This window comes from Melopsittacus undulatus, chromosome Z (genome assembly GCF_012275295.1).
Source record: "Melopsittacus undulatus isolate bMelUnd1 chromosome Z, bMelUnd1.mat.Z, whole genome shotgun sequence".
NCBI lineage: Eukaryota > Metazoa > Chordata > Aves > Psittaciformes > Psittaculidae > Melopsittacus > Melopsittacus undulatus.
Genome location: NC_047557.1, coordinates 40,769,426 through 40,785,302, shown reverse-complemented (window position 1 = coordinate 40,785,302; position 15,877 = coordinate 40,769,426). Strand labels below are relative to the sequence as shown.

The window sequence follows — 15,877 nt, the reverse complement described above, 5'->3', positions numbered from 1 at the left end:
CTGCCCTCGTACTCTTCTCTAGCTGCTGACTCTGTGTTGTGACAGGTTTATTTGAGTGGGACTGTGATGCATGCACCAGTAACTGCGCTGACAAGAGTTTAAAGTCATTTTTACCAGTACACTGGCAACACATACAGAAAGCCCTTGAGAGGTTCGAATTGGAGTGCTTGACCTCAACCAGGGCTGCATCAAGCTCTGTGCTATACTAACCATTGTGGGGTAGATAGACTGTTTGTACTCATAGAGAAGGAAGGAAAAACAAAAGCAAACGAGTGAAAGAAGTTATGTTAAATATATCCCAGGAGAGACCTGTTCAGGTCTAAGGCTTGCTCACTAACTGTCCAACTAATCTGTGTCCATACAGTAACTAGATTAGCTCTGAAATTTCCTTTTTGTTTTCAAACAGTCACTGCTCAAGACTCAGGGTAAATTGAATCAGAAGTACTCTAGGATTGTTCTTTCCTCCCCGCACGTCAGCATACACGACTTTGGAAGAAGAAGAAGAAATAAAAACTTAACTTGCTTTGCATAAAAAATCAATTTGAAATTCCTAATTGACGAGATGCAAGTCCTACTTTTGTTTGATTTTCATTTGAACCTAAATTCACTTTCCACCTTGTAACCCAGCTCTTTACTCAATCAAAAGACAATATGCTGTTAACTTGCTTCTCCCCTTCCCTTTCTAGCATAAGCCTTTAAGTAAGGGTGAGATGAAAGTAAGATTGAGAGTCACACTGAGCACACTAGGTAACTCATGCGGCACACTGCACACCCACCTCTCTCAACAACCCCCTGTGAAAATGCAGATCATTCTCTTACTCTCGGAAATACAATCCAGGCAGCGGAATCGGATTGGTGGTGGCATTAAAAAGTCATTTGACCCACATCAGTACCAGGGAAAGGAAGGGAATGAACCAAACGGAAGGTAAGCAGGAAAAAAACCAAAAAGAAAGGGGGGAGGGGAGGCAAATGGAAAACAGACAACAAAAAAATAGAAAACTGGAGTATTTTTCCAAGTGGAATCCTTTCCACCTCAATCCTTTCTCTGCTTGCAATCCCATGTCATTCCAGCAGGTGCTCCTTCTTGTACAAAGTATCAAGCACATTTTCTTGCTTGATGCTCTTATGGAAGATGCTTAATTTCTCAGAATTTTTAATTAACTACAACAAAATGAAGCAAGAGCCAACAGCGTATTGTTTAGCTTCAGGGTTGGAATGCAGCTGCCTTTCACCAAGTGAACAATCTGGCATTCCTGACTTGGGGAAGGGGAAGGAGGACAGCAAGAGAAAGAAGGGAATGGACAAAATAATTTGTATTCTGGAGTCTCATTTTAAAACAGGAATTTCCCATTTGTATTACAGAATGTGCTATAAACCACTGCAAGAAGATGTCTGCCTGAATCTGCTCGTGAAAGCAAAGGCTTTGAGAAGAGCCCAAGCGTATCAACAGTGACAGAGGTTTCCCCCTGTTAACTAATCACACCGTTGACCAAAGTATACCAGGTATACTCACTGACAGTTCACACTGTCACACTGAGTTCACTCACTGTACAATTCACACATATCTCCCTACTGACCTACCCAATTTGCATTATATGACCTCCTCTATCAATGCAGGATGGTTTCCAAAGAGCTTGAAGAGAACTGCCCTACAAATGTAATCCACTTTTTTACTGGTGTTTTTTAGGAACATCTCTACATAGCACAGAGAGCACTTTGGATGTACTCAACAACATTAACGCCTCCCAGGCATAATACAGGCATTAAGAGTACTATGGGTAATGAATCCTCAGTGTGTAGAAGCTTGAGAACATTCTGAACAGCATGGCTGGCCTCTTGGCCAAGAACCAATGTGTTTTCACTGCAAGCTGAATTGTAGAGACCTCTGAAAATAACTGGAGAGAGTAGGAGGAAAACAAACAAACCAAAACAAAACACAACCTTCCTGCCATAGAGAGCTTTTCTAAAGAGACCAAGCTCTTTCATGGAAAGTGATGGGAACATGGAATCTGAAAAGAACATGGAACATGACCCCACAGTCACAAAAGGTTCATTCACTGGTACAGCAGAAATTTGGTCACATTGTAATGGCACAAAGAAAACACTTCATTATGAAAACTAGACTGTTAAGCAAATCTAAACTAACACTCAAAATTCCAGTATATAGCCCTGAATGCCTGTGCCACAGAGACAACGGGCAGCGTTGTGCATGTTGTTAGACTGCTGTGGGAATAAAAAGTCAACAACGGGAGGATGGTTGAACTGGTACAGGAAAGGACTCTGAGTTCCCCCAACACAATGAGCAATGGTGTATGGCAAAAGGGAGGCACTGGTCTGAAAACAGAAATGACAAAATTCAAGTCAAATACTGGGTAGACTTTTACTCTCAAAATATGATAGACCAAACAGGGGAAAAAAAGTACATGATCGCATAATTAAGCACTGTTTGCTAACAGGCATACACAAGAAGGTAAAGACAAAGCGGTACAGTATCTCTGTCATTTCCAGACCTCTGATACCTATTACTATATTCAAATGCTCACAGCATTTACAACTTGGTTTTGCTTTTCCACTGCCCACGGGTGTCACCAGACACTTAGTTACAGCAGAAACTACAAAAACATAGACAATTCCTTAACCAACTGGGTATCACCTTAGTACTGCAAAGTGATTAAATAAAAGTGGGCTCCTCCAGTCACCAAAATACCAAATATATGGAAGAGTAAGACAACTGACAGATATTCTCCACACAGAAATATTCTACTGTGGAAGAAAGTTTACCTTTGTTTCTGCCTATACCATGAATTTAGATCATAAAATCTGACACAATTTAAAAACTTGCAAGCAAAGCCTGAAAATGAGCCAGCTGAGCAACTACATAATTTTTTTTTGATGTTGCTGTAATGCTTTCACTTCCCACTCCTCCATCTCCTCTTTAATTTGTCATCCTTAGTCATGTTATTTATGAACTCTTAGCACGTGGTTAACTGTAGACAATCCTATCACAGTTGACTACAGTATGCATAAGGACAAGCATACATTTTCAGCATCAATGCATAATAGGTGAAAACTTGCAAAGGCAGTACAGCAGGCTTATTATGTTATACACTTTGCAGAACTATTTAAAAATAAAACCAGCATCAGTTAGCTATCAAGAAACATGCCCTACAGAATCGCAAAATAGACTGAAGTGTTTTTAAGAAACATCCAACATACAAAAATGTAAGAGCAATGGTGAACCCAGCAATCAGAAAGAAGTCAAACAAGAAGACTGCATTCTTTTTGACAATAAGTTTAGGACAATGATTATTTAAATCAGTTCAGTAGTAAAGACTGAAGTAAAATTTTCAAGACGTATTGACACATGTCAAGTCAAGATAACAGCTGGTTGCTACTGATCTGTTAGTTTTTAATTTTCTGTATATTCTCCTAAACAGCCTACATTGAGGAGTAAAATAACTCCAAAGCCATGTCTAAACAAATGGGCAAAAAGGCTTTGCAAAAGCTTCTTATCTGAGTATTACCATTTTTTACAACTGCAATTCTAAATATTGATGCTTAGCTTAACTCTTTTCCCAACACATCTTAAGAGATCAAATTTAAAGTAAAGTGCGATAATAAACCCACTAACAAATTAGCTTCAAATGCTCTCTTAGTCAGCACATTCAAAGCCTGTTTTCCTGGAAAAGGTCCAAGTTTTCACTGGATACTTTCCAAGCAGCTCTGTGTCTCAGTAATCTACCACTTTTCCTTTTGCAGATCCTGAAAACTCATAGGCATTATCCAAACAACCTGAACATACTCCTCTAACCTGAAGACATTTATAATGTTATCAAACTAATGTCTCAAAATTACATGCATGCATGCATACATACATGCATACACTACCCACACCTCCAGTCCTGGGAGAAGATCTTAAAACATCTGGATAAAATAGCTTGTTTGTTTGAAATTTGTGTAGATGAAGTGATGTATTGCTCAGAGTGAATCCTTAATAGGATAGCATACAGACAAAACAGTAACCAAGATGAAGAGGAAATAAAACCAAAAAACCCAACAGTACTAAGTATCTATGACAATGGTTTAGAGACCATCAAGAAAAGGAAGTCCTTTGGCACATGCAGTTCTGAGTGTACTTAGGATAATACATATTGTTATCTATCATGCCTGTTTGCACCCCTGATACTGTCTGTACTTCCTTCTGTACGCTGTCTGTACTTCCTTTGTACATTTCTGTCTCTGCTGGCTTACCATTACAGAAGTCATTTTTCTGATGTTAAGATACAACACAGCAAAAGACCGTACGAAGAGTCATGCAGCAGTTCCTTCAGTGGAACGATCCTGGAACTATATACATATATAGCATATGGTAAGCATGCCATAAAGAGACTGTGGCACAGATGTAGGGTGGAGCTACATACTATCCTTAATCCTTAAGCGATTATTTTGCAAATGAACATGCCTAGTGTGAAAGAAAGGTATCAGAGATTGGTGAGAATTCTAAACACTCAGACATAGCTGATCTACTGGAAAACACAGCTTCTGTTCACAAAGGAGAATGAATGCACAAGTTTAGACAAAATCTAGGAAAAAGAATGAAAAACAATAAAAAGGAGAGAAAATAAGGAGACCAATAATGATAATAATTAAAAAAAAAAAACTAAAAAAAATATAAATATAAAAATAAAAGAAAAGCAAATGCCAAACTTCTTACTCTCTGAGAACAGTGATTTCTGCCTTTGCAGATACTGATTTACAGGAGGAAAGCAAGCTCCGCTGAGAAAACTATGGGGGGAAGGAAAAAAATTAACAGCTGTCATTAATCAGAAGGGGAGCATTTAGAACTCCCACATAAATAACAAAAGAAACTATCAGAATCATATCTCTACAAATTGCTTCACAGATCTTTTAAGTGATCTAGGAACAAAAAGTCATCTCCCAAATCATATTGTGAGATGAAAGGCAATATATGCAGAGCACATTTCCGTTCTTAATCATACATATAGGAACATCTATCTGTCCAAATACATGTTTCACCATTTGTCCTCCCTTACCCCCTTATGACCCTCCCTTACCCCCTTATGACTTCTCTTTACTCAGCAAAGCAGCATAAACAGAGAACAAAGATAACAAAAAATTAATACAACCCACTAGCAAATACAAGATCTGTGGTAAAAAGGTCAGCATTTTAATAACAGAAAAACCTAGTTCCTTACAAAAGGCCAAATGCACCTGCCTCCAGAATCCTGGAATTCAGTAGTTCCTTCTGCTCACAGGACTCCTCTCCACCTCAGTTTCACTCTGGAGGTGGATGGAGAATAAAATAGGCTTTTTTAAATTACTTTCTATTATCACCTAATAAAGGGCAGAAACTCTTGCATAAATCATGCCACTTAAGCTCCCTTCTTCTTCCTTCTGTCCCATAAATTGCTAGCTAAGGAAAAGAAAATCCACATCTGCAAGAGAAGGCAAAAAGCACCTAATGCCAGTAAAGCTCAACGTCTTACCATACCAAGCACCACTGGTGTGAAATGTGCTACACATGCTCTTCAAAACCATTTCACAAGAACAAATGCAGAGAAAAGAATAATGATCTCAGCAACTGGGTGTGTTCTGTTACAGATGAATAGATGGCAAAAATCGGCTTAGGCTACCTATGTATACAGTGGTTGAAGTGCTCCACAAATCCATCACAGACACTAGCAAGAGAGTTTCTCTCTTATGGCCTGACAGTAGGAAAATGGTGTTCCTCTTGTGTCTGCTTGAATCTCGGTCCTTTTCCTTAGAACTAGAAAATGAAGAGTGATGCCTATACTTTTCCCAGCAGAGCCCTAAAGAACCTTTTCTATGGTTCTCACATGAAAAAGTTTCTGAAACCCTGGGCTATATAAACACATCTGGAAAGTGGAAAAAGCACTATCTGAGATGTATAATGTATAAAACAATAGAAGCTAGAAGAAAAGTAACACCACTGGTCACAGAGACCCGAGTTGCTAAATCTATGAGCAATTTTATCACCGGAGCTTTTAATGTGGCAGCTGTAATTTACTTCTAAGCTTCCTCACAAGTTATAGTCTAAGAGCCATGCAGTCTTAGCATAAAAGAGATGCATATTATGCACTTCACACATGCATTTCTTTAATGCATTTTTTAAAATCAATCCTTAGCAAGTCTAATTTCTGGATAGCAATTACTGAGAAGCATAGGCTTTGTAACTCTGTAAGTGCTAACCTATGTTTCATCATGCTTACAACACACAAACACAAAACAGTATTGGACTACAGCAAATTGTCTTTGCTTGGGTTGCCTGGACTGATCCATTCTTTCTTTGTCTTTCGACATCTTTAAAGACTGACATTTCTGGTGAAGCTCTGGCCCCATCCAGAGCACTGTAATGCCTTGCTTTAGTGAGGTTACACTGTTCAGCAAGGGTTCATATTTATAGGGGTTGTACCTCCACTGAGTACATGAAAACTGCTGATTTTGCAATTAAGCATTTTTAGGAGCCCCTGCCTCCACAATACTTCAAAACCAAACAGATCCTTTAAACACCTTTTCTTCTTTCCCAAAGCACTGGTATAGGGCCATCACTGAAGGTAATATATAGCATATAATGGACCAGGAGTCTGATAGGCGTATGGTAAATCTGTGCTTGGTTAGAGACAGCTTCCATACACTTGAATACAGACAACCCTGGCAACAGTGTTTTCTCCTTTCTACTGCGTGTTTAGTGACAGCATACAAAAATAAGTAATAAATAAACTATTGCATATATTCATGCTGTAAAATATGAAGAAATTTCTCCTTAGGACCTCTGTTATCTTCACTGATTAATCATAATTCAAAAAAAAAGATAAGGTGGTCACATAGCTTTAGTGCCACGAACTGTAAAACCCTGAAAAACATGGAGGCAGAAGTCAGCTTTCCTGCCTGATCAGATACAGTATGTGAGCTATAACACTCATGTCATACGCACTTACTTAAGCGTAACGAGTAGAGCCTCTGGCATCGGCATATTGGCAGTGAGATGTAATAAAGTGGTCTGCACTTCACACTGCAATGTTACTGACTGCTCATATAGTGACAGACCAATATAAATTCAGTAGCTACCACAGCTACTGGAAATAAGTGAAAAAAAGGAAAACAGTGGCACCCCATTCCACATGTAGCAACAGTATTTAAAATCCATCCTCAGAGCTTTTTTTTTTCCAGTAAATATGGAACCTGGAATTATTTCCATTCCAATTCCCTCAAAAATCCCTAAAAATATGATACTGCTCCTTGTTTTCAGCTTGATGCTGCATATGGAAGAGATTTATTTAAATTAGGCCTCACCTGCAAGGCTCCCTCTGAAGCTGATACCCAGGAATAGCAGGAGAAGAAGAAAAATCCTTAGAAAACACATCTTTCCTCCCAAAGAAAAAGGTGTCTTTAACCTAGACAGATTTCAGATGAATAATTCAAACCCAAAAGGCACTCACTAAAAAGCCTTGTATAATTTCTTCTGCAATTCAATTTCAGGGAATAGGCAGAATCAGAAGATTTGCAGGACCTTAGGATCACACATCCTCAATACAAAAACAGCAAACAAGAGCAATTAAATGGGAAGGAATGAATTTCAACATTTTAGGGTACACAAAAAAACAACTCAAAACACACACCCACTAAGTCAACCCTGTCTGCCACTTTTCTGCAGTTACAATCTGTGTACAACATACAGCAGGTGACCAACCTGGTTTACAGCATTTCAGCTTTAATCACAGCTAAATAAGCCTTTGAACATTCAATACAGAAGGAGAGATGAGTAACTCTTGCCCCTGAGCTACACACACTTGCTTGTTCTACTACCTTCCACATACTCCCTGAAGCTCCCATTTCTGAATGCACTCACTTGCCAAGAAAAACTTTGCCATGCAAACTGGAATCAAAACATTTCTCCTTAGCCACACTGCTCCAACCAAAACCCCTTGCTGCTCCTCACAGCAAAAGCAGAGACCAGAGGCAGAAACAACCTACCCTCTGTGAGGACTGGGAGATGATTCTGTATGTTACACACCAAGGCAAAAAAGCATTTTGGCATTTGGCAGCAGGAGCCCTGGACCACTGATGACATGCCAGCGACAGCATGTACTAATGCTAAGCTTTTATGACAACTAGTGTGCTTGTATCTGTATCGCACAGCCTCCAAAGGTTTCCTCACCTGCGATGGCACACTGGTATTTCTTAAACAGGTGTTGTTATCTGCAACTGTAAAACGGACTACTCACTTGAAAGCAACAAAAAAATTATGCACCTTTTGAGGTGGGTCAAACAAGCTCCTCACCTTCAAAAACATGGGCAGAAATTGAGACAACCAGTGTATTTAAGAAGGAAGTTTATAGCGTGGTGACTGGGACAATACAGGAGTCCTTTCTTTCAGTAACTGCCATTTTCTTATTTTTTTTTAAGAAGAAAAGTGACATAATAAAACAAATTGCTTAGAAATTAAACAAAAGCCTTTTTTTTCATTCAGATGTACAGAATGGTAAAGAAAAAATAATTTAAATCATTTCCTCAGCAATACAAGTAATATTTAAATAGATGTAATAGCACTGCTCCAAACCAATGAATTATGAGTTTAAAACCTATTAAAATGTAATGTTTTTTTTCCTGAGCTGAGGGGAGAGAGATTTAAATCCACTGAATTTTAATATTTCAGCTTGAGCTGCAGGAGGTAGAGAAAGTCCAAATGAACTCTTCCATCAGCACCATTCAAGCATGAACATTTTAATCAGTTTTACTTCCTTGGAGTTCTCCAACACAGTTTACGCTGTCATTCTGAAAGCACTTAACACAGAGGGTGTGAAAAACCACCAAGGCTTGTTATTGCCTTCACAATTGATGGCAAATAATTTTGCAGGCTTCCTATCATTAAAATGTCACTGCTAAAAATTGAGGTTCAGCATTTCTTGTACTAAACTGCATTTTCTTTGAACACCATCACATGCCTGTTCTTAAGGTTTTGGTACGTTTATGTCTTTCCATGTGATAAACAGAGACACAAGCAGTAGCCTCTATTTCTGCCTTACTACCTAACTGCAGCAGAAAACAGACTATTTTAAATGGGGATGGGGGGAAGGAAACACTGATAAAATTCTTATAAAGTTACAAGTTAATTCCCTAGTACTCTTATTAAAATGTAACCACATTCACACAGCATGCTCTGATTATATAGTCTAATGAATTTAAAAAAACAAACCCAAACAAACCAAAACAAAAACATTTTAAGAGAGTTAGATGACTCAATTTAATAATACAGGAAATGAAAACATCACTCCTAATTATATCAGTGTACTGATTTAAGACTACAGTTTGTGTGTTGTTCCAACAATGTAACCTTGCAGATTCTAATTCTAAAAACATGGCAACTATGACACATGACAAGATCAACCGGATAACATCCCACTGCTCATTCCAATATGCCCAACCTGGAAAGGAGCTCTGGATGTGCCATACAAATTGCTCTGAGCAAGAACTCTGTACAATAGTGTCCAGGGCAAACACCAGATGCAGAGTCTGGATGCCTGCAGGTTTACAGTCCTCCTGCAGCATGCTTATGATACTTAAATTTGGTATATTTTTATTCCCTGCATCTCTCTAGAAGAAGATAGATGATATTTAACTTGTTTCAGCCCATCAACAGTTTGAAACTGAACATGACCTGTGAAAGAAGTCATTATAACTGTGTTTCATTCCATTAAACACAACTAGTTTATTGTCAGGAGAACAAGCATTCTCTCGGGGTTCCAGGCTCACTTCAGTATTTTGCATTTAAACTGCATGGATCAGTGATTTCATTCATTTACCAATAAAGATAGAATAATACTGCAAAGTTAAAAGGTGCTTCATCAGATTTCATTAAATCAGAGCACATTCACACAAAAACATATACATGTGAAACACAAGGAGAGATATGATTTGTGCACATTCAATTCTTTTCTTGCACCTTCCTCCATTCTGGTAAAATCCATTCAAAACTCAAAACAAGGGATTCCCTGTTGGAACCAAATGGGGTTTAGTGAGGTGACCTGAATTGGGCCTCCTAAAGCTAGAAGAAGCTTAATATACAATTGCACTGCAAAAACCCGAACACTTTCCTTTCTCTGATACACAGTTCAATGGGTAACTAAAGACACATTTTTAAAAACTGTAAAGAGAAAAAAACTTCGGAAGTTTTTAAAATACCACAATGTTAAAAGAACACAAACTCCATCAGACTTACCAACCAGTAAAATAAAATAACACAACATAATCAGAAACATAGAAAAGCAAGGATTTCTAATTATGTTGGTTTATTTTTATTTGTAACCACTTTACAAAGTATGAAAAGCCTTTTTTAGTCCCATGTTACATTTTCAGACTTTAAATCTAAGTGCATACATATTATTATTGTGAGTACTCATGCAATCAGAACTTAGAATCATAGAATAGTTAGGATTGGAAAGGACTTCAGATCATTCAGTTCCAACCCCCCCTGTCATGGGCAGGGACACCTCACACTAAACCATATCACACAAGGCTTCATCCAACCTGGTCCTGAACACTGCCAGGGATGGAGCATTCACTCCCTCCCTGGGCAACACATTCCAGTACCTCACCACCCTCACAGTAAAGAATTTCTTCCTTATATCCAGTCTAAACCTCTGCTGTTTAAGTTTCAACCCATTACCCCTTGTCCTATCACTACAGTCCCTAATGAAGAGTCCCTCCCCAGCATCCCTGTAGGCCCCATTCAGATACTGGAAGGCTGCTATGAGGTCTCCATGCAGCCTTCTCTTCTCCAGGCTGAACAGCCCCAACTTTCTCAGCCTGTCTTCACAGGGGAGGTGCTCCAGGCCCCTAGATCATCCTCGTGGCCCTCCTCTGGACTTGTTCCAACACTTCCATGTCCTTTTTATGTTTAGGACACCAGAACTGCACACAATGCTCCAAGTGAGGTCTCACGAGAGCAGAGTAGAGGGGAGGATCACCTCCTTTGATCTGTTGGTCATGCTCCTTTTGATGCAGCCCAGAATACGGGTGGCTTTCTGGGCTGTGAGTGCACACTGCTGGCTCATGTTCATTTTCTCATTGACTAACACCCCCAAGTCCTTCTCCGCAGGACTACCATGAATTTCCTTTTTGCCCAACCTGTAGCTGTGCCTGGGATTGCTCTGACCCAGGTGTAGGACCTTGCACTTGGCATGGTTAAACTTCATGAGGCTGGCATCAGCCCACCTCACAAGCGTGTCAAGGTCCCTCTGAATGGCATTCCTTCCCTCTAGCATATCAACAGAACCACACAGCTTGGTGTCACTGGCAAGCTTGCTGAGGGCACACTCAGCATTGTCCATGTCAGCGACAAAGATGTTAAAAAGACCGGTCCCAACACCGATCCCTGAGGGACACCACTCGTTACTGATCTCCATCCAGACATTGAACCATTGACCACAACTCTTTGAGTGCAACCATCTAGCCAGCTCTTTATCCACACAGTGGTCCACCTATCAAATTGATGACACTCCAATTTAGAGACAAGGATGTCATGTGGGACAGTGTCAAACGCTTTGCACAAGTCCAGGTAGATGACATCAACTGCTCCACCGCTGTCCATCACTTCTGTAGCCCCATCATAGAAGGCCACCAAATTGGTCAGGCAGGATTTTCCCCTAGTAAAGCCATGCTGGCTGTCACCAAGCACCTTTCTGTTTTTCATGTGCCCTAGCATGCCTTCTAAGCTTTTTTTTTGGTAATGAATCTCTTAAAGATTGGTCTAGATCACTTCTCTTTAAACCTGATGAACACAGTTTTCAGTCGGTATCGCTCCTGTTTTTCTAAAACTAAAGTGATAGCTATAGGATATTTCCTAGGTCAATGCAAAATAGGAGTAAAAAAAGCCAGTACAGCAAGGTAAAAATCGGTCTTATGAGGGATGTGAGAGCTGTCCAATTTTAATGCACAAAACTAAGTTCAAACATTATGAAAATTTGAGGCCACAGAATTTCAATTGGCTTGAAGAGATAAATTCAGACAGCAACAAACAAACCAGAAAATTTATTTCTGTCTGGTGGGGGAAGACCAACAAAAGTTATTGCCAGGCTCCCAGACAGGTATCTAGCCTGCTTATATTTATTCTGTGTGGTTTAGTGGCTCATGAAAGCAGGATAAACTTAAGTAATGTTGCAACAGCCAGTATCTATAACATCACATTAATAAACACAGTCTTACTAGAAAGCAAACTGCTTTTTGCAGTCATCTAATATTTACAAAGGTGAATGGCAAAAATGAACACAAGTAGACTCTGAAGTATTGATACACAAGTGTGTACACACACACACACACAAAACGGAATGTGCAAATATACACACACACTACATATGCACACATTTACAAACTTCTTTAACAAAGAAGCTAACCTTTAGCTACTTACTTTATGCAAAGAATGTTAATAGAAGGCAATATTTTTGTTAGGTAATGAAAACTAATTGGGAAATTATTCATCTCCCACTCTCCCCATGGAGCGTAAAAGACGTACAACAAATGCTATTCACGATTCTACATGACTCGCTCCAATTCACCCCCTTCTTTCTAATGGGCACTTCAGAGGAAATAAAGGTTACTCTTTTTCATTTATATCTTCTAATTGACTATCAGTGTTTTCTTGTGGTCAAAGGGATACAACACAGAGTTAGAAACAAGCTATTAAAAACAAGCTAAAATCAGACCACTGCTCTACACTACCGTCAGCAATGATCAGAGAGCCCTGATTTCCTTGTTAAAAGACAGAGGCATAATTGAAGCAATATCTTCACTTCAGATTGATTATTTGGCGACCCTTATCCACATCTTCACTCAGCAATTTGAATTTTAATGAAAGTAAATGGAATAATTAGCATTTCAAAGTGTGTTTGATATACTGAATAAAAAAAGCAAAAAGACTTTTATGTATAATCTATACACAAAAGAAAAAGCATTTGGGAGGGTGCAGAAGATGGGAAGTACAGTTGTAGTGTCTTCATTAGAATAACTTAAACAACTGCTTGCACCAGCTGCATAATTATACATGTGAATAATGTGCTATTAAGCTGTGACTTCTCACCTTTATTTTATGTAGTGTGAACAGTCATGGCTTTTATTGTTATGCCTTTCCTCTCCAGCTGTAAAATGTAAACACTCATAAAATCTCACAGGACTGCTCTACCATGCTAATGGAGCTGGATGTAAAGCTTTCACAACAGGGGCTCCATATACCCTTGTTTTGAGATGAGTAGGAAGGAGCAGACACGCCTATGAGTGTACTGATGACAGGTCATTTTGTCACTGATTTGGGTTGGCAGTTTGGTTTATTGTTTTGGTTTGTTTTCTTTTTGCTCATAGGCTTTTTTTCTTTTAAGTAACATCTATTTTTTTCAGTAAAAATGAAAGTGTGGTGAATATTCACAGTCCAGAGACACATCAGATGCTGTCCAAAGAGATGCTGGCAGTAGTGATGTGAAAAACCCTTCTAAAGCATAAGTGTGTCTTATGAAGGCTACCTGTTACCACAGCTGCAGAAGCAGATTGGCACACAGCATGCAAAGGAAGCAAAAAGCACAAAAAAAAAACAGATTCAGACCAAGCTTCAGGAAATGGATACAACACAGACATTAATCACTCCATTAGTTTTTTCAACACAGTGCAAATGGAAGTCTTCAGGTAGTAACTAGATTTTATCAAGATCAAGCTACTGAACTTCACTACTGCCCACTTTTGCCCATCAGAAGAAAATGAGTTCATACATGAAAGAAAGAAAAACTATTTATAAAAGCTATTAGAGCTAAAATGGAAAGACCACGTACCCCAATGATTGCGTTCAGTTCTGCCATGGTCACTTGCTTGGCACGCTCCACAGCCTGCACTACTTGTTGCTGGTGCTATAAATGAAGATCAGAAACAAAACAAAATTATTTGTTTTGTAAATTATTAAGTAGAGAGTCTTCCTTTTTTTTTTTTCTTTACTTCTCAAACACAGAAAGGGCTTGAAATAATTTCTCTAGCAGACAGTCATGTTTTGTGTTTATCTGTGAGACTTAGGTAAGGGGAGGAAAAGAGTTTATGCTGTTATTTGCCAGGAATAACACCTTTGCTCTCCAAAGAGCTATTTTACAACCTGGCTAAAAAAAGAACTGTTCTCCTTTTGTTCACCTTTTGTTCAGTGTGCTTTTGAATTTACACACCAACTCAAAAGGCAAGCCACTTTCCTGACAGCCATCGAAACTTTTTCAATAAAAATAAAAAATAAAAAACAGTAAAAGCATACTGAAAAAGAGAGGTATGTATTTTCAACATGCACATAACACCCACACTGACGGATATAAAGATTCTCCTCCTAGGTACATTTCAAAGCAGCTCAACCGTAAGAAACAAATTTAAAATGCCATTCACAATTCTGTCAAACACGTGAAAGAGAACTAATTATTTTCATCTCCAACATGTAAATTTTAATAGCTTTAAAAAGTCCATCAAACCACATGGTCTAATTAACAATACAGTTTACAAGCTTCAGTGGTGATATTATCTCAGTTTGAGTGATACTGTATTCCTGCAGTAAATTCAAAATTGTTGTATACTGAAAACTGATTGATATTTATTTGAAAACACCAACTACAGATAAAATAAAGTCCTCTTCTTGCAACCAGATCCATGCCTATTCAAAGCTCCACTGGTGGCAAATTCATATACACATGCAGCCTTGCAGGACTGGGATTACACATGACAAATTGGTGCAAGAGGGGTGTCAGGGAGAACTGCATGCAGGTTGTGTGATCTGTATGATCTTCACTGGGAGTGTGTCAGCCTTGATTAATAACCACTGGTGGATCACAGAGCAAGGCAAGCTCTTGTCTATCTTGAGAGGTGCTGAAAACATAATGATGAAACACCAGCTCTGCATAGAAACCAACATCTAGATGTTCTTTAGTGCAAAGTTTCAGGAAAGGGCTGAAAGGATGTCTATAAAGCCTTCAGTTTGCCCTCACGCCTGTGTATACAGGCAGCGCAGAGCTAAAGAACAGACCATGCAGCAATACCTCCTGCTCATCCTTACCTGGGACAGAAAGCTGCACACAATAAGGTGGGGACCCAAGCCCTTAATGCTCCTACCAACACTTTCAAGGGTAGATGAAGAGCACTGGGAAAGACTCTCTCAGCCCTGGTAGGAAAAGGGGCCATAACAAAGGGCTCCACTACCTCCAGGACTTGGCAGCCTCAGATTCCTAATGCAATGCTGATTCCCAATGCAACGCACAAACAAAAATGGCACTTTCACTTATGAACTCTCTCCAATAGAAGCACTAAGAATGGGGCAAAGCCAGCCTAAAAATCTACCTGTAACTGTAAGGAATGCTGGCCTCAACTACAAAAAATGGATAAATGCAAATAATAAAGGAGAAAATTTAGAAACACTCTGGAAGAAAGAAAATTATTTTAAGGTTTGCTTGGTTTTAAGCAAAGAATTAAATGAAGGAAATGCCAGGAGCGCAAATAACATAATGCTGCAAACAGAATCACAGCATTCCCATTTAGAGTTTTGTAAAGCTACAGTGCTAAAGTAAACCAAATCTGTCACTTATAAGCAGACAATGCAAAACCATAAAGCAGGCTGAAAATGCACAAATGTGTTCTTGGCATTTAGGAAAAAAAAAAAAAAAAAAAAGATACAAATGCAAAAATGCAAAGCTGTGTGCTGCCATCAAAGATAACCAGCAAAAAGGAAATTACAATACTCAAGACTCGAGTTTCTGTGATGTGTTATCATCTCCAGGTCATCACATGTTAAGGACACATACAGCTTCCATTGATTATGTAGCCGAAAGCCCAG

The 15,877-nt window shown here is 39.0% G+C and overlaps 1 protein-coding gene across 4 annotated transcripts in view; it reads right to left on the bottom strand.

Annotated features, from left to right (window-relative positions):
• The window catches only part of LOC101870797 (TLE family member 4, transcriptional corepressor), a 99,348-nt gene that overhangs the window by 46,580 nt on the left and 36,891 nt on the right, over window positions 1-15,877 (bottom strand). For all 4 annotated transcript variants that reach the window (XM_034072665.1, XM_034072666.1, XM_034072667.1 and 1 more), the window contains one exon: window positions 13,857-13,931. In XM_034072665.1, coding sequence (XP_033928556.1) covers window positions 13,857-13,931 — 75 coding nt within the window. The remainder of the gene's footprint in view (window positions 1-13,856; window positions 13,932-15,877) is intronic.